The 24,054-nt window shown below is 43.5% G+C and overlaps 1 protein-coding gene across 2 annotated transcripts in view; it reads left to right on the top strand.

Moving 5' to 3' along the window:
- Positions 1 to 24,054, top strand: part of LOC122813787 (polymerase delta-interacting protein 2-like) — a 441,156-nt gene that overhangs the window by 284,860 nt on the left and 132,242 nt on the right. For both annotated transcript variants that reach the window (XM_044086292.1, XM_044086291.1), the window contains exon 5: positions 17,138 to 17,207. In XM_044086292.1, the coding sequence (XP_043942227.1) occupies positions 17,138 to 17,207 (70 nt within the window). The remainder of the gene's footprint in view (positions 1 to 17,137; positions 17,208 to 24,054) is intronic.

Raw genomic sequence — 24,054 nt, 5'->3', positions numbered from 1 at the left:
TTCAAATCTCGGCTAATCTCTCATCTTTTTTCCAAATGGAATGCCCTTGCCATGCTGTCTTACCCCCCCCCCCCATTCCACCTTGGCACTGACTCATCCAACTACCTCTACTGTTACTTCATCCCACCCAAAACATTCCCTCCCCTACTAAAAACTAATTTTTTCTCTAATATCTCCAATCTCAAATATACTATTACACTCTCCGTGCATAATATTTTCCTAACCTACTAATGGCTAGTAGCTATATATTTTAAAATGTTAAACCTACAATTGAGTTTACACCAAAACTGTTCAATTTATGTAAATGTTGAAATTTCTGTATTGAATTATGTCTTTTCATTTTTGTAACGTGACAAGCCAATTGCAAATATCATGGAGCTTATCTGTAAATGTTTAATTAGCTGTATGAACTATGTCCTTTTGTTATGTGACATGTAACTTGCAATTATTGTGGAGTGTTTTTCCCCGGGCTACCACTGAAAACGGGCTCTTCTTGGTCCAGTGGACTTCCCCAGTCATCAAACTTAAATAAATTAATTAATAAAAATATCCTATACACTTTACCAGGTTCATAGGTTGGTACTAGGCTATCGGCCCTAGGGTCTATGCAAGCCTAGCCATAACAATTCCCTGGATATTTCTTCCCACAGTATTTACTTCTCTGGACCCCTGTCTAGCAGGGCGACTGACATGATCCCCGGGGTGAATTTCCTATCTCCCATCCAATCATCAAGGTTCCTTTTGAAGAAGGCCAATGAGGCGCTCTGCTTGACATGTATGGGCAGAGGTTGCAGAGAGATCTCCTGAAGGAGCTAGGAGATGTACTCTCCAGGGTTCAGTAGGTGTGGGGGTATCAGATAAGGTGTCTTCCCAGCTCTTCACCTTAAATTCAGTAGTAAACTCATCCATGGGACTCATTTCTTCTGCAGCTGATGGAGCGAGTAGGGCAGCAGGTTTAGGAATTTCCCTTAGGAGACATTCCTGGATGCGCTTGTGTAACTTTGCAGAACCCTTTGTCTTCCTTTGTTAATGCCCCCTTTGATGGCTCATCCTTGTTCGGGCCTCAGGTCAAAGACACATTAACCAGGTGTGAACAGGAAAGAAAAATGCTCTCTGCTATTGGAGTCCGCTTTTCAATACCTTCTAGGCCTTATCCAAAAGGTCAGAAGGGAGGAAAGATGTGGTTTCGAAAATCCCAGAGAGTTTTCAAGACACGTGGTGAGTCCCCCCCCCCGGGGCAGAGGAGGAAGCAATAATTGAAGACGCCGGCCATGCAGCAGAGGGGGTCCGCAAAACCAGGGCTACAGAGACTCCTTCTTTGGTAAGCTCTTTCAGTGCTCCTGAAAGGAGGCCCATCTGTCCTTCTCAAGAGGCATTAGAGGGTCGCTTATCCTTATACCCAGAAGCCTGGCTAAAAGTAACTTTTAAAAGACAAATGGGTATAAAGCATCATATCCAGAGGTTACTCCATGCTCTTTTCCTTTCCCACCCCACTCACAAAAAATATTCTGGATGTTCCATCCAGTCACAGGAAACAAGCAACCCTAGAATTACAGAAGTTGCTAGAAAGAGTCATCCAGCCGGTCCCTGCAGACCAAATAGGATCCGGGACTTGCTCAAGGTTCTTTTTAGTTCCAAAGAAAGCAGGGGACTGGAGACCCATAGTGGATCTCAGTAGATTGAACAAATCTGTGACAAAGTTCCGGATGGTAACACTACAGTCAATACTTCTCTTTCTGGGAAAAGACAATTGGATGTGCTGTATAGACCTCCAGGATGCATACTACCATATAAAGATGGACAGGCCATCCAGGAGTCATCTGCGCTTTTGGCAGGGAGCCAGTCATTACCAGTTTCGAGCTCTGCCCTTTGGTCTCACTACAGCCCCCAGAGTGTTCACCAAATGTATGGCAGTAGTTACGGCTCACCTGAGATGTCTAGGATTCAGTGTTTCCGTATCTAGATGTGACTGGCTCCTAACCGCCACCACCAAGCAACTACTAACAGAAGCAAGAGACACCATTCTGAAACTCTGCTCCCATTTAGGGATCACAGTAAACTGCGAAAAATCTGCCTTATTGCCATCTCAGCATATTGTTTTTATGGGTCAATAATACAAGCTCGAAAGCTGAAAAGAGAGAATGCTGTTTGATCAAGCTGTAAATATCGAACGTACTAAATAGCGAAGACACGGAACAGGGAGTTGTTCCCCGATGCAAACACAACATAAAGTGGGGGCCTTCTCCCCCACACCCCCTCTACTTAAATATACCAACTCCGAGATCACACCACAGTGCAGGAAATGGCAAACTCCCAAAAACGGCCCAGTGATTTTTTTTCCCTGGAAAAAATTCACTGTTCCATGTCTTTGCTATTTAGTGTGTTTGATATTTATAGTTCGATCAAAGAGCGTTCGCTCTTTTAACCGTTCGAGCTTCTGATATAGACCCTGTTTTTATAGGTGCAGATCTAGATACTACAAGGATGGTAAAGCTTCCCCCAGAAAGAGTACAAGCCCTGCGGTGACAGGTTATAGTCCTTCTTTTCAAAAGGAAGATTCAAGCAAGAACAGTTTTAAAAGTACTAGGCATCGTGGCAGCAGCTATAAACATAATTCCATTAACGCAGCTGCACATGAGAATTTTACAGTGGCTGCTGTTTACTCAGTGGACCATGCAGGAACTTCTGATGTCACATCAAATCATATTAACAGAATCTTGCAGGAAAGACCTTCGTTGGTGGCTACACTCCAATCAAGTAACCTTCCATAACCATTAGCCACAGTGAGCATGGATGCTTCCTAGATGGGAGGGCATTATTGGGGAAGGACAGTCCAAGGCATTTGGCAGGATCACAAGGCCCACTTACACATCAGTGTTCTAGAGATGAGAGCGGTGCTTCTTGCATTGCAGGCATTCCAAGACTCTCTTCCACTAGGAACAATTGCTATCCAAATGGACAATATGTCAGTGGTATGGTATTATAACCAAACAAGGAGGAACCAGATCTTACCCCCTTTGTCGAGAGGCTGTGAGAGTATGACAGTGGGCAACATCCTCCCAACGTTTTCTGGTAGCAATGTACGTCCTGCGGAAATCCAGGATAATAGCAGACAAACTCAGCAGGGCCATACTGATGCCTCACGAGTGTTTCCTGAAACAAAACCTAGCGGAAATGATTTTGCGAAAATGGGGCCAGCCTTGCTGCGACCTTTTTGCCACATCCATAAACGCCAAATGTAGTAGCTACTTTGCCCTAATCCCCCCTCCAGGGGAGTCCCCAAGGGATGCCCTTGTACACGATTGGCCCTCTGGTCTCCTCCATGCCTTTCCTCCTTTTCCGTTGATACCCAAAGTTCTTCAGAAAGCCAGCACATTGGGAAGAACCTTAATACTTGTCCCATACTGGCCTCATCAAATCTGGTTCCCTTTCTTGTGGCCTCATCTTCAGGAGGAGCCCTGGGTTCTGGACCTAGTTCCGGATCTTCTGACTCGCCCGTCGGGAAGGCTCCATCCATCTCTTCAAATTCTCAAGTTGACAGCATGGCTGCACTAGTTCCAAACATAGCCAAGCTACCTGACCTTTCACCTTCATTGCAGCATATCTTGATTTCTTCTCACAAAGCTTCTGTGAGAAGATTATACCTCAGCAAATGGAAAACATTTTCCTCCTGGGCTTTGGAAAATCATTTTGACCCTTTCTCTGCACCTATACCCACCATACTGGAATTTTTAGCAAAGCTTTTTCAAGTGGGGGCAGCTACAGCTACTATTCGAGTTCAACTGGCCGCAATTTCGAATTTGCATTTTGGAGAAGGGGTCTGAATATTATGTCCCACAGACTTTGCAAAGCTTTCTTGAGAGGTATTAGCGTGTTAAAACCACCCATTAAACCACATGTACCCCCATGGAACCTACATTTTGTATTGTCCTGCATAATCCTTTTCCCCTTTGAGCCTGCATCATCCTGTGACCTAATGTTTTTAACCTGGAAGACGATTTTCTTAGTAGCAATCACTTCAGCTAGGCGAGTTTCAGAGCTAAAAGCATAGTCCATCAAACCTCCCTATATACTATTCCATAAGGACAGAGTCTCAATTCATACAAACCTGTCCTTTCTACCAAAGGTATGGTCAGAATTAAACTTAAACCAGTCCATAGACTTGCCATTTTTTCCCCCAAGTATGGCAATAAGGCAGAATATATTTTACACCAAGTAGATGTACACAGACAATTATGTTTCTACATTCGCAGAAGAAAGGACTTTAGAAAGACTGGCAAACTGTTTGTATCCTTTTCAGACTGCAAGAAATGTGCTTCAGTAGCTAAATACACTCTATCCAGATGGTTGTCAGATTGCATTACATTCACTTACCAGTCTGTAAACAGACAACTTCCAGGCAAAATAAGAGCTCATTCTACCAGGGCTATTTCTACCTCTTCTGCTTGTCGTGCAAAGCTGTCAACTGATACCATTTGTGCTGCAGCAACATGAGCAAGGTTTCACCTTTATCACTCATTACAAAGTGGATTTGGCCTCCAGGGACAGGGCCTCTTTTGGGTCCCCCAGTCTGAAGAATGCTCACCCATGAGCCACCCAAGAAAGATGGTGCTCTAGGGACGCTGTCCCACCAGTACAGAATGAAGGTGAGATAGGACATCATCACATTAAGTTATGTGAGTTTTCCATCTTGCCTTCATTCATACGTCCTACCCTCCTGCCCCCAGCCTTTGGCTCCTGGAGGATCGAGAGGTTACTATTTGGCATCTAATATACTCTGACCCTCTTCTTGGCTTGCAAATAATAAAAAATCTTTTATATATGCATTTTAGTATACCAGCAAACAAGATCTGGGGAATTCCCTAGAGCATCATGGGATAGAGAGTAAGCCATCAGCTAGTTGGAGACCTTGAGCTTTTGTAAACGGCCGAGTTGAACCCACCAGTACAGAATGAAGGTGAGATGGACAACTCACATGGAACATTATGGTGAGTACATAACTTCTTTTTTTAGGCCCAGATGCCATCACCATATACTGCCCACCATCATATTAAAATAAGAACTGAAAAAACTAAAAACAAATATTACCAGTTTCTCCCCCTAACACTTTGTGTTTGGGGTGATTGTCCCCTTTCCCCTACCGAAGCTATGCTTCTTGTGCATTGCATATGCTGAAGAAAAATCTCCCACAAACCAGATGTGGTTGAGTTCCAACCAAAGGCAATAACTGTAGACATAGCAGTTACTTTTGATCATTCTGGATTTTATTAACTAAAATATGTCAGAAAAGCAGTGGGTATTGTACAAAAGATCCTATTCATTCAGTCTATCCAGTGTGACCTTTTGATCCTCAAGCCCCAGCTCAGATCCAATCCAGCCAATCAAGTACTCTAGCCTTGAGCCCTCCATAGACTTTTTTACCCAGCTTCTCCATGACCAACTGAGATCTCATTTCCCACCTCTTGGAGAAGCAATGCAGGTCTCAGCAGAGAAAGGCTGGAGGGTTGAGAAGTTATCATAATAGTTGAGGTGTTTACCTCAAATGCACAGGGTACGAGGTTTGACTCTTACCTTTGGGGTAGATTGGCTAGGCTTAAAATAGCCTGCAAGGGCAATTGGCCTAGTACTTACCTATGAACCTAAGTGCTGCAGCTTAATTTTTCATCCTAAAGGCCCTCTTCTCTGGATCCAGAGACATCCAAATCCAAAAAAAATCCTCCAAGAAGCCTTTTTGCTAGAAAGAATTGGAGTCCAGGAAAATGTTCAGCAGAATTCTCTAGTTCTTCATCAGTGCCTAGGATAGCGGCTTGAAGAGCATGTGGCCTGTACACCAGCTTGCACCCCATCTCCAGATCCAGAATTTTTGGGTACCATCACCATGAGACTGGAAAAAACTTGTCTTGAGACCTTCCTCAGCCTTGTCTACTAAGTCCTTCAAAGCATACAAGAGTGCAACCAACTTTGACTTGGATCATCTTTTGCAGAGGTTTCTTAAAATCCAGATGAATATGGGGAATATTGCCACTCCCATCGGTTCCAAAGCCAATTGGATCCATACACTTTACCCCCATCCAGGCTCCTTCACTCATCCATGTTTTGGCGTCTGTGCCCATGGATCCATTCAGTCAGGTAGATCCTGTGGCCTGGAATCCACAGACTTGAGTGTCATTGACTCCTGTGGGTTTGGGTTCGACTTCTCTGGCATGGATGCAGTTCATACCGATGCTGAGTGATCTGGTGGTTGGCTCTGTTGGTTTTGTCAATCATCAGCCTTTAAAATTTTGGCTACAGCCCTCTCCTTGGTGCTTTTTACTAGTCGTATTCATCCTGGATTGCTTCCTATCTCCCCATTTAAAGAACTGGATTTGGCCGCAGGAGGCCCTTCCATTGGGTTGATTCTCTCAACAGGTGTTCCCTAGGCATATTCATTCCTGTGACCTCAATCCACTATATCATCACAGAGGTACCCTTCACAGGACTTGAGAGCATCATCCCCTGAGTCACCTAGGAAAAGGGCATGCAAAAGGTAGCATGTCTACTCTCCAGAGGAGTCTGTCACCTTGGACACTTTATTCATTGGAGAGGACACCCTATGATCACCTCCAGAGGAGTTTTACTTCAGAGAGGTCCTCAAATTCATTCGATATAAGGTATACTATTCCACAGAACCTCCCTCTCCAGACAAAGCAGTTTTATTTGAGACATAATGAATGATGATTCCTACTTCCTGGGTGGTTCAGTTAGGGAATCATGGCAGGAACAGATGCCTTTTGAGTCAGTCCCAGGGAAGCTGATAAGATTTAGACCCCCCACCCCAAGGACAAACCCTTTTAGACAAAGATTCCACTAGTAGACTCAATTATTATTGCAACAGCCACCAAGAAAGAGATGTTGGAAGACTCTGCTTCTATACATCCACCAAACAAGGATTCTCGAGCTATGGTTAAACTTGGGAATCAGATGTACTCTTCTGGTTCCTTTGTTATATAAGACATGAACTAAGCCACTCATATGACCAGATTCCAGAGAGATCTGGCTGAACAGACCACATTCACTCTGAAGAACCTAGTCATACCCAAGTCACAGAAGCAACTTATGACAATTCTGTCGATGATGTCTAATATTACTAATCTACACGTGTGCTTAATTCATAGCACTGCGGATAGATCAGCCGGAGCAGCTGGGGCAGTCATTGTAATGAGATGTCATGCCTGGCCATGCTTCTGTGATTTTGTGGACAACTTTAAAAGATCCTTTACTAATGCTCCTTTTCAGGACACAACTTTGTTCAGTACATTAGTTAAAGAATATATGCAGTGAGCAAGACGGTAATACGCTGTGTGCAGTAGGAGTGAAATTTGAGTCACCTCAGCTGCCCTTTTCCAGAAACCAAAAAAGGGACATGATTGTTATGATTTCGGAAGTGTCTCTGCCAGTGTGACTCCTCTTCTAAGAGAGGCAGTCACTTTAATGGATATAGGCCCCGAAGCCAAGGAAGTCTGTAACACCAGGGATTCTGATGGCCATTCTCAGATAGCTGACCTCAAAAGCCCTTAAAGTTTTCCTGACTGTTCTACGCTGGAGGCATTCGGGAGACATGCCTCCCTTTACCATCACTCCTGGTTTACCATCACTGGAGACAGACTGGTAAGAAGGATAATATCCAGAGGCTATCCTATTCATTTTTAGGATGGCTTTCTCCCCCCCCCCCCCCCCAACTTCCACTGCGCAATGTCCTACCTTGTCAGGCAAAGGCCACCATATCATGAAAGGAGATACTGCCAGCCCAGTTATCTGGAATTTTGTAAATAATTGTAGGTCATTTGTGAATATCAACATGGTAAGTGTGACAGAGTTATGCTGTCAGCACAGCTATCTGGAATTTTGTAAATATATATTGTTTGTGAATATCAACATGACTCATATAAGATGGTGTCCTATTCTCATGTTGCAGTATTCATTACAGTGGGCAGGTTGCTGCCTGCAGTGCCGACATCCAGCCAGCATAACAAAGTCTTTGGTTCAGGAGGGTACATGGGACATTCTCTGTCAGAGCCATAAACTGACTTAGGGTATAAAAGTGACATCTGCACTTACCTCTTCAGAATTTTTCTGCCGCTGGGAACATTGGACTCCAGTTCAGGAAAGCAGATTGCTAGTTCTCAGACCGCAACAATCAACCACTACAGATAAATACCATGTTGGGTTTTCCTTGTCTTTTGTTAATTGCGAAGATGTTCATGTCCACTAGAAAGAGGAAGTGTGCTTATGGGAGACAAATTCCTCACAAGGACAGGCACGAAAAGTGCGTATTCTGTTTAGGTGAGGCCCACGACCATATGTCCTGCCCCATTTGCAAAATCCATTGTTCCTAAAACTCTTCGCAGCCATCTGGCTGCCTTAAAACTGTACTTGGAAAATCAAAAGCTCTGACGACTCATGCTCGGGATGGAGGGTGGAGAAGGAACGTCCAATGAGCCGCTGCTGAAGAAGGCCAAGAAAATCACGCTGGATTCCCATGCTCCACCTCAGGAGTCCGGAAAGATTCTTGAGGCTGATGAAAGCCCGAGATCTTTTCAGACCTCTGTTTCCCAACCAGGCCCGGGTACCTCTATGGAAGCTGGGATGGTGGAAACTTTTACGTCCGCTGAGGTTAATCAGCCATCAGATCCTGATGGCGGAGGGGAACCACCATTCATACAGTCTGAAGGCCCTACTCTTACACTACCATCCACCCAGATGTTGTCTCCTTCTCATTCTCAGCTGTCTGCCCCTATGAAGAGAAAACAAAAACTAAAAATCCTGAGCCTCAAACTGTTCTTGGATGGGATGTTTTCTCACATCATTTTTTAAGGCATTCCAGGCCTTACAGACACAACAACCACCAGCGGCTACCTCTTCAGGACCTCCTTTAGAGGTATCAGAGGAAGACTACTCTTCTGAGGAATCAATATCATATGGATCACAAATAGACTCCCCCAAAGATTTTATTACCCCAGAGGAAGAGGATCCCATCACCCCTGAATCTGTTGGTGATGAATTCACCTTTGCAGACACCATTTCCCTTGTGAGGGAACATTTTAAGTGGCAGGCCTTAGAGATCTCGGACACTAAGAAAAGGTACTTTGACATGCTGCAAATGGAACAACCGTGCCCCCTTTGCTACCTGCATGCCAAGATGCCTTCTTGGCAGCTTCACAGGCCCCAGCCTCTAAACATCCTGTCCATTTTTTACAAGGTCCCCCTGGACACCCAATTCCTATTTAAAAACCCACCAGCAGACCCAGCAGTTATTGCAGTCTCTGCTGATAAAACATCCAAACAATTACCTTCGGCTGTTCTATACCCTACTGACAAAGACAGCAAGTTTATGGACAGACTAGGGAAGAAAGTGTATACTTCCTCTAATCTGGCTATAAGAGCACTCAACTACCAAACGCACATGGCCAGATATGTCCCGGACACCATTTCCAAGGCTTCTACCCTCCTCTCTCAGGTTCCTGATTTATCTGTTAAAACCCAACTTAACACCCTACTTTCTACTGCATCTCAAGTGACTAAGGTACTCCAAGTGCAGTTATGATGCTGTGAAAGCCTCTTCAAAGTCTGCGGCATCAGGTTCACTGCTGAGGACATATTCTTGGGTGAGACGTCAGCCACGTCCTATGAATGTGCAAACTGAACTGCTTGATGCTCCACTGGACAGTAATGCCCTATTTGGACAGGCTTCAGCAGAACTTCTTAAATCCTTCCAAGAAAATGGGAAAGAACTCCAGAACCTTAAACATTTGCTGGTGTCTCCCATCCCCAGATGTCACAGAAACTACCCACAGTGAGCTTCTTTTGTCAGGAGGCAGTCCTCCCTCCCTGCTCCTCAGTCAAAGGGACATAGGTAACCTAGGAAAAGCTCTACTCCCAGGTTTCCATCCACCCCTTCAGCCACCCTCTTTCGGATCCAGTCTGACCAAACCAGACCACCTCCACTGTGACTCACAACTGCTAAGCCCAAACACCCCCCCCCCCCCATCCCCTTCGTCTCACCCTCAACCTACCCTTCTGGCAGAAAATCACATCAGAAAACTGGGTCCTCTTAATCATTCAGAGGAGATACTTTATGACGTGGTGGATGCTACCACCCTTCCAGGGAATTCCTCAACCTCCAGCAAACCAAGTTCATCTTTTCCCACCTATCATTCAACAACTGCTAGCTCAGGGCACCATAGAGTACCTACCCTTCCCATAAAGAAACAAAGGTTTTTACTCCAGAATGTTTCTGGTACCAAGGAAAGATGGCCCATGGAGGCCAGATCTGGATTTCTTTCCTAAACCTCTTCCTCAAGGTACCCAGTTTCAAAATGATTATCTTATCCTTGCTCCTACCACTAATACCTACACAGGCTTTCATGGTAGCTCTGGATTTGAAGGATGCCTACCTTCACATTCCCATAACCCAGATTACAGGAAATTCCTACGCTTTACAGTAGGTTCCTAGCATTTAAAAATTCTCTCCGCTTCCCTTTGGACTCTCCACTGCTCCTCGAGTGTTCACAAAGTGTCTAGCACCTTTCATTGCTCACTGCAGAACACAGTGTACCCTTATCTAGACAACCTGTTAATTCTTCATCAGGACCGCCAAGTCCTTCTACACCACCTACAACAGATAATCTCTAACCTGACTCACTTATGGTTTACTATAGACAACAAAAAGTCTCACCTGAACCCTACTCAAGACCTGGTTTTCTTTGGGATGCAGGATCAGAACAGACAAAATGAAGGCCTTCATTCCAGACCAAAGGATCCTGAACCTTTATCTACACTTCAGCAAACTTATAACCCTCACCTCCTTGCCAGCACGAGAGTTCCTAAGAATGTTAGGCTACATGGCATCCCTCATACCCATATTGCCCCTGGCAAGAGTCCACATGAGGAAAATCCAGTGGATCCTGAAGAACTTATGGTGCCAACACTCCCATCCACTGGACAACCCCCTTCCCCTACTTCATTGTCTGAAGAAGAAACTTCAGTGGTGGATCTCTTCCATCCACCTCAACCAGGGAATCTCCTTACAGGTATCCCCCCCACCACCACAACAAGTCTCCACAGCTGCATCAGACATGCGTTGGAGAGCAGAGGTACTTCACAACCAGAAACAATTCACCGTGTAGGGAAAAATCAACATCAAGCAAATGAGGGCACTGCTTCTAGCCCTACAAACATTCAAGTCATCTCTACGTCCAGGAACCTGAAAGTGATCACGGACAATATGACTGTCCTGTGGTACATAAACAAGGTGGGGATAAGATCCTTCCTCTTTGCAGCCTAGCCACCCAGATCTGGACCCTAGCATCATCACTCCAGATTCATCTGGTGGCAGTGTACATTCCCTCTACAGAGAATATTATGGCAGACTCACTCAGCAGAACTTCAGCTCCCTCTCACGAATGGATGCCTCACAGAAAGGTATTCCTAGATCTCATCCACAGGTGGGGTATTCCACAAGTAGATCTTTTTGCCTCCTCCCAGAACAGATGCCCAGGTTTTGCACCAGGGGATCCACATCCGCAAGCCTGGAAAGTGGAAGCATTCTCCTTTCCTTGGGAAGGAATGCATCTCTATGCCTTCCCACCCTATACACTGATTAAGAAAGTCCTCCTGAAAATCCAGGGGGACACACCCAAGATCATGTTGGTGATCCTCTTTTGTCAAAGACAACATTGGTTTCCCCTTCTCTGTCTACTAGCCAAGGGCAATCACAGGTTACCACACCAAATAGACTTGCTCACACAGGACAGGGGATCCCTACTACACCCTCAGGTGAACAATCTAAAACCAACCTTATGGGTAGTAGATAATCCCCTTCAGACACCTATACTCAGAGGACATACTCAATGTTCTGCAGGAGGCCAGAAAAACTAGTACCAGGAGAAATTGTGTATCTAAATGGAAGAGATTCTCCAGGTGGTGTCGGGACCCTAAGATTATTCCTGTTCCCTTGGTCCTTTCCTATTTGTGTGAGCTCCTTCACTCAGGACTAACTTATTCTTCAGTTAAAGTCCTTTTATCTGCTATTTCTGATTGTCTACCCATGTTACCGCCTCTGGCCTCTAAATTGGAGGTAAAGCTTGTCCTGAAAGGGGTACTTCATATTGGACCCCCCCCCCCCGAAAGCCTATACCCCCCTTGAGACTTGAGTTTTGTCATAGAGAAACTTACATTGAAGCAGCACATTCAGTATCCCTAAAACTGTGCAACCTTAAAATAGTTCTGCTAGTGGCCCTTACTTCCGCCAAGAGGGTATCAGAGGTACAAGCCCTTATGGCTACCCCTCCTTACCTTATTTTCCACAAGGACAGAGTTGCCCTGAGGACTTAACCCGTCCTTCATGCATAAGGTGGTTAATGAACTCTCATTAAGCCAGATCATCAATGTACCTGTTTTTTACCCTTACCCTAAAAATCTATCAGAGAGAGGACTCTTCTTTCTCTAGATGTCCACAGACAAGTGAGGTACTACTTAGACAAAACCAAACCTATTAGAAAGCTATTCATCTCCTTCCACCCTAGGGCTTTAAGGAAGGCGGTCTCCAAACAGACTATTTCTGCGTGGATCTCTAAGTCCATTGGCATATGGTATTCCTATCATGGAAAAACCTTACACGGACATGTCAAATCGCACTTAACCAGGGCAGCTGCTTCCTCAGCTGCCTTTTTCAAAGGGGTTGATTATGCCTTAATTTTGGAAGTAGCTACTTGGGCTTCAGTACACACCTTTACCAAACATTACAAACTGGACCTAGCCTCCAGAGCTGGAGCTGAGTTTGACAGATCTGTTCTTTAGGGTCTCATTGTCCAGGGGCCCCAATCCTCCACCCAGGCTTATACCTAAAAAGCTTTGGCACTCTCCCTACTGTAAGGAATACTGCAACATGATAATAGAAGGACATAGAATAGTTGTGTAAGAACTTACCATAACCTTAGATGTCCTTCTCTTCCATGTTGCAGTGTTCAGTCCCCCCTCCTACCCACTCCACTTTACCTGCCTAATATACTTTTACTTACCTGTGAGAACATAGTCATCAAATCCCTTAATTTCTCCACTACACAAAGCCTATCAAGTACCCTATGACCTGGTCTACATGTGAGTCTCAGGGGTCTCCCAATTATGACCCTCTCTAAACCTCCAGGAGTACTACTGTGTGCCGCAGTCCATTCTGAAGAGGGTGCGTGCAAATGTCATAGTTATACCCTGCGTCGGTTTATGGCTCTGACAGAGGACGTCACATGTACCCTCCTGAACCAAAGCCTTTGGTATACTGGCCAGATGTTGGCGCTGCAGGCAGCAACCTCCCCACTGTAATGAATTTTACAACATGGAAGAGGAGGACATTTAAGGTTATGGTAAAGTCTTACACAACTATTCTTTTGTGTTACAAATGTATTAGAGTTGTATGTCATATAAGATGTTTTTTATAGACCTGTGCTGAAGAGGTATTTTACAAATTGCTGTTTGAAATGTATCCACAGTGTACCCTAGTGGAATAAAACAGAAATGCATATGCATTGTTGTAACTGTTTAAATGTATATATTTTAACAGAGGTAACTGGGAATACACAAGGTTAACTTGCAAAACTTCAGAAGAATAGCTGAAATTAAGTTACTTTATGGCTAGGCCATAAAAAATATGTCTTTCAGTTTCAGTGCAATAAGGAGAGGCACGTCTAAAACTAAGGACATTTTTTATCATCTTGGAAGTGTTTTACTGCTTGTGACTTCCAGCATTTGCCAAAGATCTGAGGAAAAGCCCTTGTCTATGCATTTTCATAGGTTAGACGCTAAATACTGCCAGATTCCAGCAGTGGGGGGTTTCACCTTGGATAGTCAGATGACAAGAAATTGTCATTCTGCAGGCTATCCCAGCATTAATAATTGAGTTGTTAATTTGAGACATCTCTGAGAGAGAGAGAGAGAGAGAGAGAGAGAGAGAGAGACAGCATTCTGTATTCTGTCTTGGACCTGACAAGATCCATTCACCACACATCTGCCTTGCTCTGAGTAAGTTTCTAGGTTATAGTAATTCTTTTGGATATAGTCAGGAATATAGCAAAGCTTAATTTAGATATTTTTTCTTTATTTGAGACTGTCTTGCAATGTTGTTTTAAATATTTCCTGTGATTTTGAACTCTGCTGTCACTGTAAATATATACGGAGTATTTTCTTGTTGTTTTAATATTTATTATTAAATACATATTTAAACATTTCATTGTGACTGATCTATCTAGAGATATTTTAAGTTCTGAGAGTACTTGCATATTTATTTGGTGCACTGTGGGCCACTCCTAATAGCCTTGCTCTCGGTTAAACTACCATTTATATTAATAGTAACATTACACAGTAAGATTGGACACCCTTTGTTAAGGGCCTTTAAAGTATCTGACAAGGAGTGACTGGTGGCAGTGGAAACTAGCTTATAGTTTGGGCAGGAGGAGTGACTGGTGGCAGTGGAAACTACCTAATAGTCTTGGCAGAAGGGGGCATAGCTAGTAAACTTGTGCCAGCCTTTCCCAGGTGTGTATCTCTGTAAATCAAACCTCAGAGTGTGAGTGTGAGTGTGAGTCAGCTATTTCGGCATGGACACAAAGCACTGGTTGGACAGAGAGGGTGCGGGAGGTCTTGGTTTGGTCACTCAGCTGAGATCTCAACTTTATAGCTGTGCCAGTGGGGAGTCTTATTGGGGTTCAGGAGAAGCCAGCCCCAGACTGACTGTGATCTCTCAGTGCTGTTAAGGGAAATTGCACTTGATGCAGAGAGCTGCAGCTGGAAATACTTTGTGTGTACTTGTCATCCTCCCATTGTACATTCCCCACTGGTGAGGATTGAGGCTCCTTGATTACTGGTCCAGTGGTGGGGCATTACACACCACACGACAGGTTCCGTCTGTGTTGCAAAAAAGAGCCATCCAGGAGGTCCTAACAGACCTGCACTGGTCAAGATTTTACTTACACTTCTTTTTGGTTCCAAAAAGACAAAGGACCTGCTGTTTAGTTTTGGACTTAAGCTTCCTAAACAACTATGCCAAAAAGACTCACTTTTGAATGGTCATGGAGCAATCTGTTCTTCAGAGTCTTCAGCAGAACAGGGTGCTTACCTTCACATAAAAATAAAGGAGACTAGAAGTTTCTTCTACTTCTGCGTAGGAGCCAGTCGCCTTCAGTTCAGGGCCCTGCCATTTGATTTCACCATGGCCCCTAGGGTGTTCACCAAGTGTATAGAGGCAGTAGCAGCTCATCTGAAATTGCAAGGATTCAAAATATTCCCGTATTTGAACGACTGGCTCCTGACTGCCACCTCCAGGGAGTCTCTTCTTCACAAAAGTGTAGCACGTAATCCTTTGCCTGAAGTGTTGAGTATTACAGTAAACTTATCCAAATCCAGTCTGAATCCCACTCATTAGATAGCTTCCCTGGGCTGTCATTTGGACACCACAGTTACTTAGATAACACTACCACAGCACAGGATCCTATATTTGAGGGCCACATTACAGACTCTACTGGAAACCAGTCGCCCCCAGTCAAGACTGGTTTTGAGAGCTTTAGGGCAGGAGCTGTCCTTATGGTTCAATTTGGCTATTATCACATGAGAATTCTCCAGTAGATGCTGCTGATCCAGAGGTCCCAGAAGCATGATTCATTGTCATTTCCCATCAGAACTACTGCCATGCAAAACTCATCTGAAATGGTAGCTTCAATCTGTGATAGTAGCAGCAAACAGACCTTTTCAATTTCCCTCTCCAGCAGAAACCGTAACCACGGATGCTCTTCATTTTGGGGGGGGGGGGATTACAAAGGGAAAATGGTCCAAGGTTCATAGTCAGAATCAGAGGCTTGTTTTCACATAAATGTTTAGGTGTCTCTTAGCATTGATCTCCAGTGGAGGCCAGGGACATTACTAGTTAAGCTGGGAAAGTGGGCTTGTCTGAGCTGCTGCTGAGGTGGGGCAACATGCTGACCGTAGACCGAACCATACTGCCTCAAGGGTGTGGGTCATACAGAACGACTCCTCCCCGGATGGATGGTCAGATATGCTGAGACCTCCATTGTCTAAGGATCCTTGACAGGCCCCAGCAATACTGGAATAGGTCCAGAGGACATGGAGTTAGCTCGTAGATGGGACATGAAGTTTGGGCCAGCAATGACAGAAAGAACGGACAAAATAAATAACCATTCATGCTGTGAAGCCTCATGGCATACACCACTCTTGCTTCATGACTAAAACAGTGCAAGGAATAACAAAAAACTTAGGATTAGCCATTTCTGTAATGGAGTTGTAATTTAGGCATGTCTTTGGCATGTAGATAGTTTGACGAGTAGTATGTAACCCCTCAGTAGTCCAGTGGAAATGAGCAGATCCTTCTATTTGCTTTTTTTTTTTTTAAAGCATTAATAAGATACTTCCAACGCGATGACTTACAAAAGCTTATGTAGAAGAGCCCAAGTGTGAACAAGTTGTATCCTCTAAGGAGGAAAGTGAAGAACTCTTTTATTTAGTAGAAATGCAGATATCTGGAGTGATATTGTAGAAGGTTGGGGACATCATGAAGTCACATGATGAAATGATACATCACCTAGTTTATGACAGTCATGGACTTTATTACGTGGTTTGCAGGTAAGAAACAGATTGGTATACTTGAGTTAGACTCTTGAAGTTTTTGCATATAACATTGTATTCGTTTTTTTAAAAAATGTTTTTGTCTCCCATAAGACAAAAGAAAAATTAAAAGTACACCGAAAATCTGACATTCAAAAGTAGATCATCTGCTCAGTATCATTTGAATAAAAAGGTAAGGACAGGTTTGCACACATTTTTTGCAAAATACCTCAGGATCTTTCAGAATAATTGACAGCTCTGTTAGAAGACCAGGCATACAGTGTTGTTTAGTACTGCACCCAAAACTTAAATTTTGTACATCCTCCAAAAAATTGTCCCCCACTCTTGTAGTCTTCATGTTTCACTGCTTGAGTTGTATTGTGCTATCTGTATGATGAGTATATGCTAGTAATACCAAGATTTTTGGGTTATCATTTTTTCTGTTTACTGAATTTTTAACCAAGTATTTATATTTCTGTATATATGTTTTCAGAGAGCACAGACTGAAGCTGTAACATTTCTTGCCAGCCATGATGACAGTAGAGCTCTTTATGCAATTCCAGGTAAGAACCCTTTGTTTCTAGATGAAGGGGGTGTGGTTTGGGCAATGCATTTTACCACTGATTTTTTTTTTTTTTTAAACAACACTAGATGAAATTCAGTCAGGAGGGGCCATCTTTAAGGCAGTCTTCAGTGGTGGTTATTATTTTTTCTAACTTTTTTTTGGGGGGGGGGCTAATATCCCCATATGCAGATGGCCAGTGTGAGATAATGGGGATGTGCAGTGGGCTGACCACTAAAGACATTCCTGTTATTGCAGCCTTGTCACCCAACCTGTAAGCATGGGAGGTTACTTGCTGGGGCCCCAGCAGGGATATCACACCTGCCCCATGTGCTCCCTCCATGCATATAATTGGCCCCATCCCTTAGGAGATGTAAGTGAGTCATGCCTCTTCACTCCTGTCCCTCCCTGCCTGGTTTTTATATTGCTGGGGTTGGTAATCGAGCCCTGATTCCCTGGGTCTCAGTCCAGGTTCCATCCCTCTGCACACAGTAGGTAGACACTTAACCACTGAATTCTGAATCTGACCCCAGCAAGTTTGCAGAATACATTTATTACTTTTTGATCTTTGCCTTTGCGTATGATATAGCTTGATATAGCTTCTTCATTGGACACCAACAGCTTGACCAAGATTTCACATGATAGTGTCAGCATTTATGTACCTTCTCTAATTCTGCCAAGCACATTAAGATAATTATCCTTAATCTTTCTGCAGTGGTGGTTGCAACATAGAGTTTGTGTACATTTTTCTTCTCCTGGCCAGTCAAGACAACAGTAGCTAATATTTAAATGCTGACTACTTGTTTAATTAGAGGCTACACTGTCATCACTTATGAAGTCATGAGTCGTCCTAGAGAGAGGATTTTATGTTGCCTAATTCACTTTTATTTTTAGTAGTAGTAAGAGCTAGGCAGTGGTTCCTTTTACCACTTTACTAATTTGCTTAAGTGTGCTCTTAAGGTAGGTAGAATGAGACCTCTTAGGCGCATTAAGTAATTCCTTTCAATAATTTGTTTAAATGGGTATTCCACCATATGGGTTTTTAAATTTCTCATATTTGGTTAGGATAGGGACTACATTATCAATACAACTGCTTAAGTGGGAGGCAAGCACCCATTGTGCTCTCTTTGTAATTCTTGTTGAGGTGTAATGCACTCTGCCATGAAAGTTTTGCAAATTGTTCAAACCACTATCTCTGGGATAGATGTAATTTGTAGGTGCTCTCTTCTGGAGCAGTCTTCCTGCTGTTTTAACTTTAATCCCACTTCTTGAAATGCTTCATGTTCACTAAACTTTTATTTATTTTTCAGATATTTGGACTTGTACTGACTTGTCTGCATGTCTTTTGAGGGCTTCCTCTGTCTCTCCCCATGTATTTGTTTTAAAATATTCATCCAAAGTGTTACTGATCTTGATTACTTCACTGCATTCTGCTGATCCTTGCTTCTAATGAAGTGCTGGCTGTATCTGTCAGTATGTAATGCTGTCCTTGAAGTTTGCATTGAGCTGCCATTTGGTCATGTTCTATGTTTGTTTCTCACTGACTGATTTTTTTCCTTAGATTCCTGTTAGGACTGTTATGTGTTAGATTGTGTTTCCAGTCAATCTCCAATGACTGGGTTTTTAAAGTTTAATTGAGCCCTTTTCTCAGGAGAGGTATACCTTTCCTGTATTTGACATAACTTAGAGAAGATGATCATGCCATATGTTGATGGCTGCTGGTTAGTAACCTACAGCTTACCCCGTCGAAACACAAGCCATATAATTTGGCATCTCTTGGGAGAGGGGTTTACAGACAGGTCTGTGCTTATAAAATTTGCCATTGCATAACAGATATATTATGGTGGTCCAAAAGGTCTGCTTTGGCATGTGTTGTGGCCAGCAGTTGATGTTCTTTGGGCAGCATATATCCTTCTCTCTCAGGAAAACCAGGTAAGGGATACATCATATGTGGTTAAACACTGTTTCACTCTTGATGCCACATGTTCCTTCCCCTCATCATATATGAAGTGCACTCTTCAGGTAGTTTAATCCCTTTGAAGTGTGCCCTTAAACATAAACACAGACACTACAGAATATAGCCTGGAAAATGTCACTTTTCCTACTCATGTGGAATTATAAGCCTTAATGCCCTTCTTATAAATGTTCTTCTTAAACCTGTGTAATCTTCCAGTTTACCCTGCTGATAAAGGTAAGGTATTCCACTGAGGGAAGCCATGCTTGTTTTCTTCTTATAGTCCCAAAAAGCTTTGCTGTCATGTTAATGCTGATGCCCATTTGGTTCTTTCCTACATTACCTTTGTCTTAAAGCTCATGATTTACTGCTTCTATTGAATTTCCTACATCTGCTAGTCTCTGAATAATCCCAGTTAAATTCCCTCCAGGGCTTGACTTGAAAACCCACCTTTGGCTATAATAGGTCAAGCCTGGTAATGTAAATGTCTACTTTATAGTTAAGCTGCTGATCATCATATTGATTACTGCTGCAGTAGCCTTAGTTATATGGGGTATATCCTGCCAAGGATATAACAGCTGGCCAGCTTCCAAAGCTTCATGGCATTTCCACATGCCACATGCCTAAACTGTCATGCAGCTCAAGCTGAACTGACTAGAAGGCAAGTTTAAGCACAAATCTTTCAGAGCTTTCCTGCTGTCGAACAGTTCACTCCTCCTGAAGCTTTCGAGGCTCTACAATCAGTTTCTGCTTTCCTTTGCTGGGCAGATAAGTTCCCTTTCGGGGAAAAAAAATATATCTACTGATATTTTATTACCAGTTCAGAAAAGTTGACTTTAAAGCTAGGACTGTTGTGTTTGAACGTACTGTCTGGATACTGTAATGCACTTTTAAATGGAGCACTCATTTTTCTCTCAGTTTAAAACTAGAGTAAACTAACTAATAACTTATTTTCTGTGGAGGAATTGTGTTTAGTTTTCTGTTGTGGGCTGCCATAGTGTTTCATAAGTGCATTTTACTATTAAAAAAGTAACTTTTGTGGACTGGTAGTTTTACTGGTATTTACTGCTAGTCTTCCACAGGAAAGAGGCACCATTTTTGGCTCGATCATGGAACAGATTGTCAGCCCCACAGCCACAAAAATAAAAAGTTAGACAAATAGCCTTGCCGTCACAGCAGGCTAGAAGTTTCCTCATCTTCGGGTGGGTGACTGCTATACCCATTTGCTGTAACTTGGGCCACTCATCTTTTACCTCAGATCTGTCTGCTATAGTACTTGCAGCCACTTAGGACTGGGGGTTAGCCACATCCTCTGCAGATGTTTGAGTACCCTCATCCCCTCAGTGGGCAAGGGACAGTCAGTCTGGTTAGTCCTGGGAGAGGGAACAGAGAAGGTTTCCTTTTTGTGTCACAATGCTGTGCCCATCCATGGGGAACCAGCAGCTTCTGTTAGTAACACAGTTGGCCATATTTAGCCATATTTTTCCTGTCAAAAAGAAGTAGAAATCCAAGCACGTATCTAATCCTCAAACTCCTTTGGATAGTAGTTGACTAGGACTGTCTCGTGGTTTAATTCAGGCTATTGCTCCTTCTTGTAGACTAGTTTCCGGTAAAAGAAAGAGGGATGCCTCTTTTTCTGAAGAGATTCAGGATCCTGAATCAGAACAGGGAGATGCAGAAATGGATTCAGAGTTTTGTCCTTAGATTTCTGATTCAGGCTCCGAGGAGAGCTCGGTTTCTGATTCTGTCTGTGGGGGTTTCGCTTTCTCTGTAATTATTGCTATAATGTCATAGTGTTTTCAGTGGGAGAATACTGGAGTTTCTCAGTCCCTCAGGAAATACTGTGAGTTCTTACAAAAGGATTTTTCCAGAACCTACTCCCATTTCTTCTGTCCTGTCTGCTTTAGAGGATGTGTGTCTTACTGCCTGCAATTTTCTTGATGGTCAGCTAGCTGTTTCTAAAAAGTCAAATAGGATGTATAACGTTCCTCAGTCTTTTAAACTTTTATACACTGTTCCTAAGGCTGTCCTAACAGCTGTAGCCTTAGTTGACTCCACTCCTGCTAAGCACTTAGTTAATTCCAAACTTACTCTTTCTTATAAAGATGGAAAACTTATTGAAAGTTATCGAAAAAAGTGGTTTGCACTGAAAACCTTGAAACTGCATCAGTCGACTGGCATGTGGTCGACTTGCAGTTTTCAAGCCTGCAGAATGTTGAACCAAAATGTATTGACTTCACAACAGCGAACAGGTAGTATAATTCAAGCATTTGGGTTTGACATTGTGCAGGGAGATCAAGGTTCAGTGAGGAACAGAAAATTAGCCCATTTACTCACTGTAGTGCAATTTTGAAGTTGGCATATTTAATGTTCAGGGGGGTGTGACACCCCCCTGCAAAATAGTAGAATTAACGTACCGTTGATTGGAGAGTTTAATGTTAAATTAATGTGCATAGCAGGAGGTGAGCGACATCACCTCCTGCTGTGGTTCTCACTCATCTCCTGCTATATTGAGTACATTGAACCACGGTTATCAATGTATTTATTTTCGCTTTGGTTTACTTTTCAGCATTCCATATTCAGCATTTTGGGTCGACATTCTAAACAGTCGACCAAAGCAGATTTGAAATGCTAATAGTAAACCAAAAAAAGTGTATACTTCTGCAACTTTGATTTTCAGAATTTTCAGTTGTCAGATTCATATGTTAGTTTGTTCTGAGTGAGGAATGTTTTATCTACAGATCCAAGGTTGTCTGCTCTGTCTGGATTCAGCCTGTGAGATTCCAATCCAAATCTGATCTGCACCTGCTGATTCAAAAGCCTTTAGCCTGTTTTGACTCTGTCTCTCTTACCCATAACTGTCAGCTCCTCCATCAACTTTCCAGATCTAGTTTAGTACCATTTGTGTCTGCATCTCAGTCTTTGGCTCCACTCAAAGAAATTAGAGTAGGATTGATGGTATCTTCTTAACCTTACCACTTTGAATAGTGATCAGCCTGTTTATACCAGTTGTACTTAGTTTTGAATTAGTTCTTTAGGGTTGGTTAGCTTAGGCATTTTCTCTTTTTTTCCTGCTATCTCTTTGTTTGTGTGTGCATGTGTGGTAGGATGGATAAGGGTTTTAAAAAATGCAGCTGCTTTGGGCACAAATTGCCCTCCAAGGATGATGCATATCTTAAAAGTGTTTACTGTCTGGGTCCAGAGCACTTGGACTGGGGTTATTCCATCATTAAGAGCTTTGACTTATGTGCTGTCAATAAGTGCATGGCCAAGCTTTTGTTGAAGGGGCTATTGCCCTCTAGCTCCTTGAGTTGTATTTCTGCTTCCAGGGCTTCTCCCCTGGATCCCAAGACTGGGTACAAGAATCCTTGGCCACGAAACTCTAGGTATTCTGAGGGTGAAAGCAAGAAGTTGTCTTCCGACTCCACCTCTTAGATGACTCCCTTGGGTTCTCTGGGCCCAAAATTCCATTGACTTTTGGCCTCCCCAGCAACATGGGTACCTACTTTGGCTCCAACACCTCAGAGCTGATTGCCTTCAGTGCCGCAAACAACAAGAATGACATCTCTGGCTCTAAGCGTTCCAAGCTCCTCCTTGGTCAAAAGGCATGTTTGGGCAGGGTAGCGTCCCCATTTTCCTCTTGTACCTCTCCCTTCAGTCGCCAAAGTCCTTCCCATCTCCACCTTGATTCAGAGTCTCCCCAGCTCAGATCTAACATGTGTGGCCATCTTCCCATAGACCCTCAAAGCCATTCTCATTGGCCTTGTCTGTCCGATTGTCAGGGTTGGTGGACAACATCAAACATACTGATCTGGAGCAGCTGATGTGGTCCTTTTTTTCAGGCACAGATGCAATTAAGGCTTATTCTATTGGGTCTGGTTCAGATGCTTCATAGTGTCCATCAGTGCCCCTTTTGATGGCTACTCCTTGTTTGGCCCCAAGGTTAAGACATTGATGAGGAGCAAACGAGGGGAAGACACTGTCCGCTGTCAGAGTTTGGTTCTCTTCCCAGGACACTCCTCCAAAAGCTTCCGCCTGGGGGCTGGGGGAGGGGGGGTCAAAATAGACCTTCTCGCAGAGCAAAGTTGGTCCACAGAATCAAGCTTCCATGGGGCATTTTCTGCCAGGCCTTTTCAGCAGTCCTGAAGGGTTTCCTGACTGCTTATCTCTGGAGGCACTCAGGGGTTATCTAGCTCTCCACCCCTTAGCTTAGGAGGCCATCACCTTAGATGCCTGATATCCAGAGGTTATATAATTCCTTTTGTAGAAATTCCAGACTGTCTCCTAAAGTGCCTCCCAGATGTTCCACCCCATTAGAGACTACACAACAGCAGAGATCCAAAAACCTGCTCACAAATCGAGTCATTCAGGAGGTCCCACCAGACAAGATAGGATCCATGGTATATACCAGATTCTTTTTAGTGCCAAAGAAAACGAAGGACCTCAGGCCAATCTTGGATTTAAGCAAACTAAATTAGTTCATAAAAAAGACCGAATTCCAGATAGTCACAATGCAATCCAAATTACCTCTTCTGAGGAAGGATGATTGGATGTGCTCGATAGACCTCAAGGACGCCTTCCATCACATCAAGATAGATCGGTGATGTCCTTCTATTCCACTGTTGCAGTATTCTGCATGTGGGTTTACCCTTCTTCCTTTCCAGTTGTACTGGCCAGGTTTCCAAAGATTTTCAGTCCCTCTAGGTGCATCAGACGTTTGATGTGGCAGCAGGAATGTAGGCCATAAAAATGACATCTTCACGCACCAGCCCTCCATACATTTCAGCCGCCAGTTGTACGCCACGTGCTCCTGCTTCTCACAGACGTCTGATGGAAAAAGACTCCGTTAAGTAGCCCATTGGGGATTCTTTCAGTCCTACTTGTTTTTGATTAT

The sequence above is a fragment of the Protopterus annectens genome, chromosome 10.part0 (genome assembly GCF_019279795.1).
Source record: "Protopterus annectens isolate FY-2018-M chromosome 10.part0, PAN1.0, whole genome shotgun sequence".
NCBI classification, from domain to species: domain Eukaryota; kingdom Metazoa; phylum Chordata; order Ceratodontiformes; family Protopteridae; genus Protopterus; species Protopterus annectens.
The sequence above is the reverse complement of the archived record's forward strand: the minus strand, read 5'-3'. Positions and strand labels throughout refer to the sequence as shown.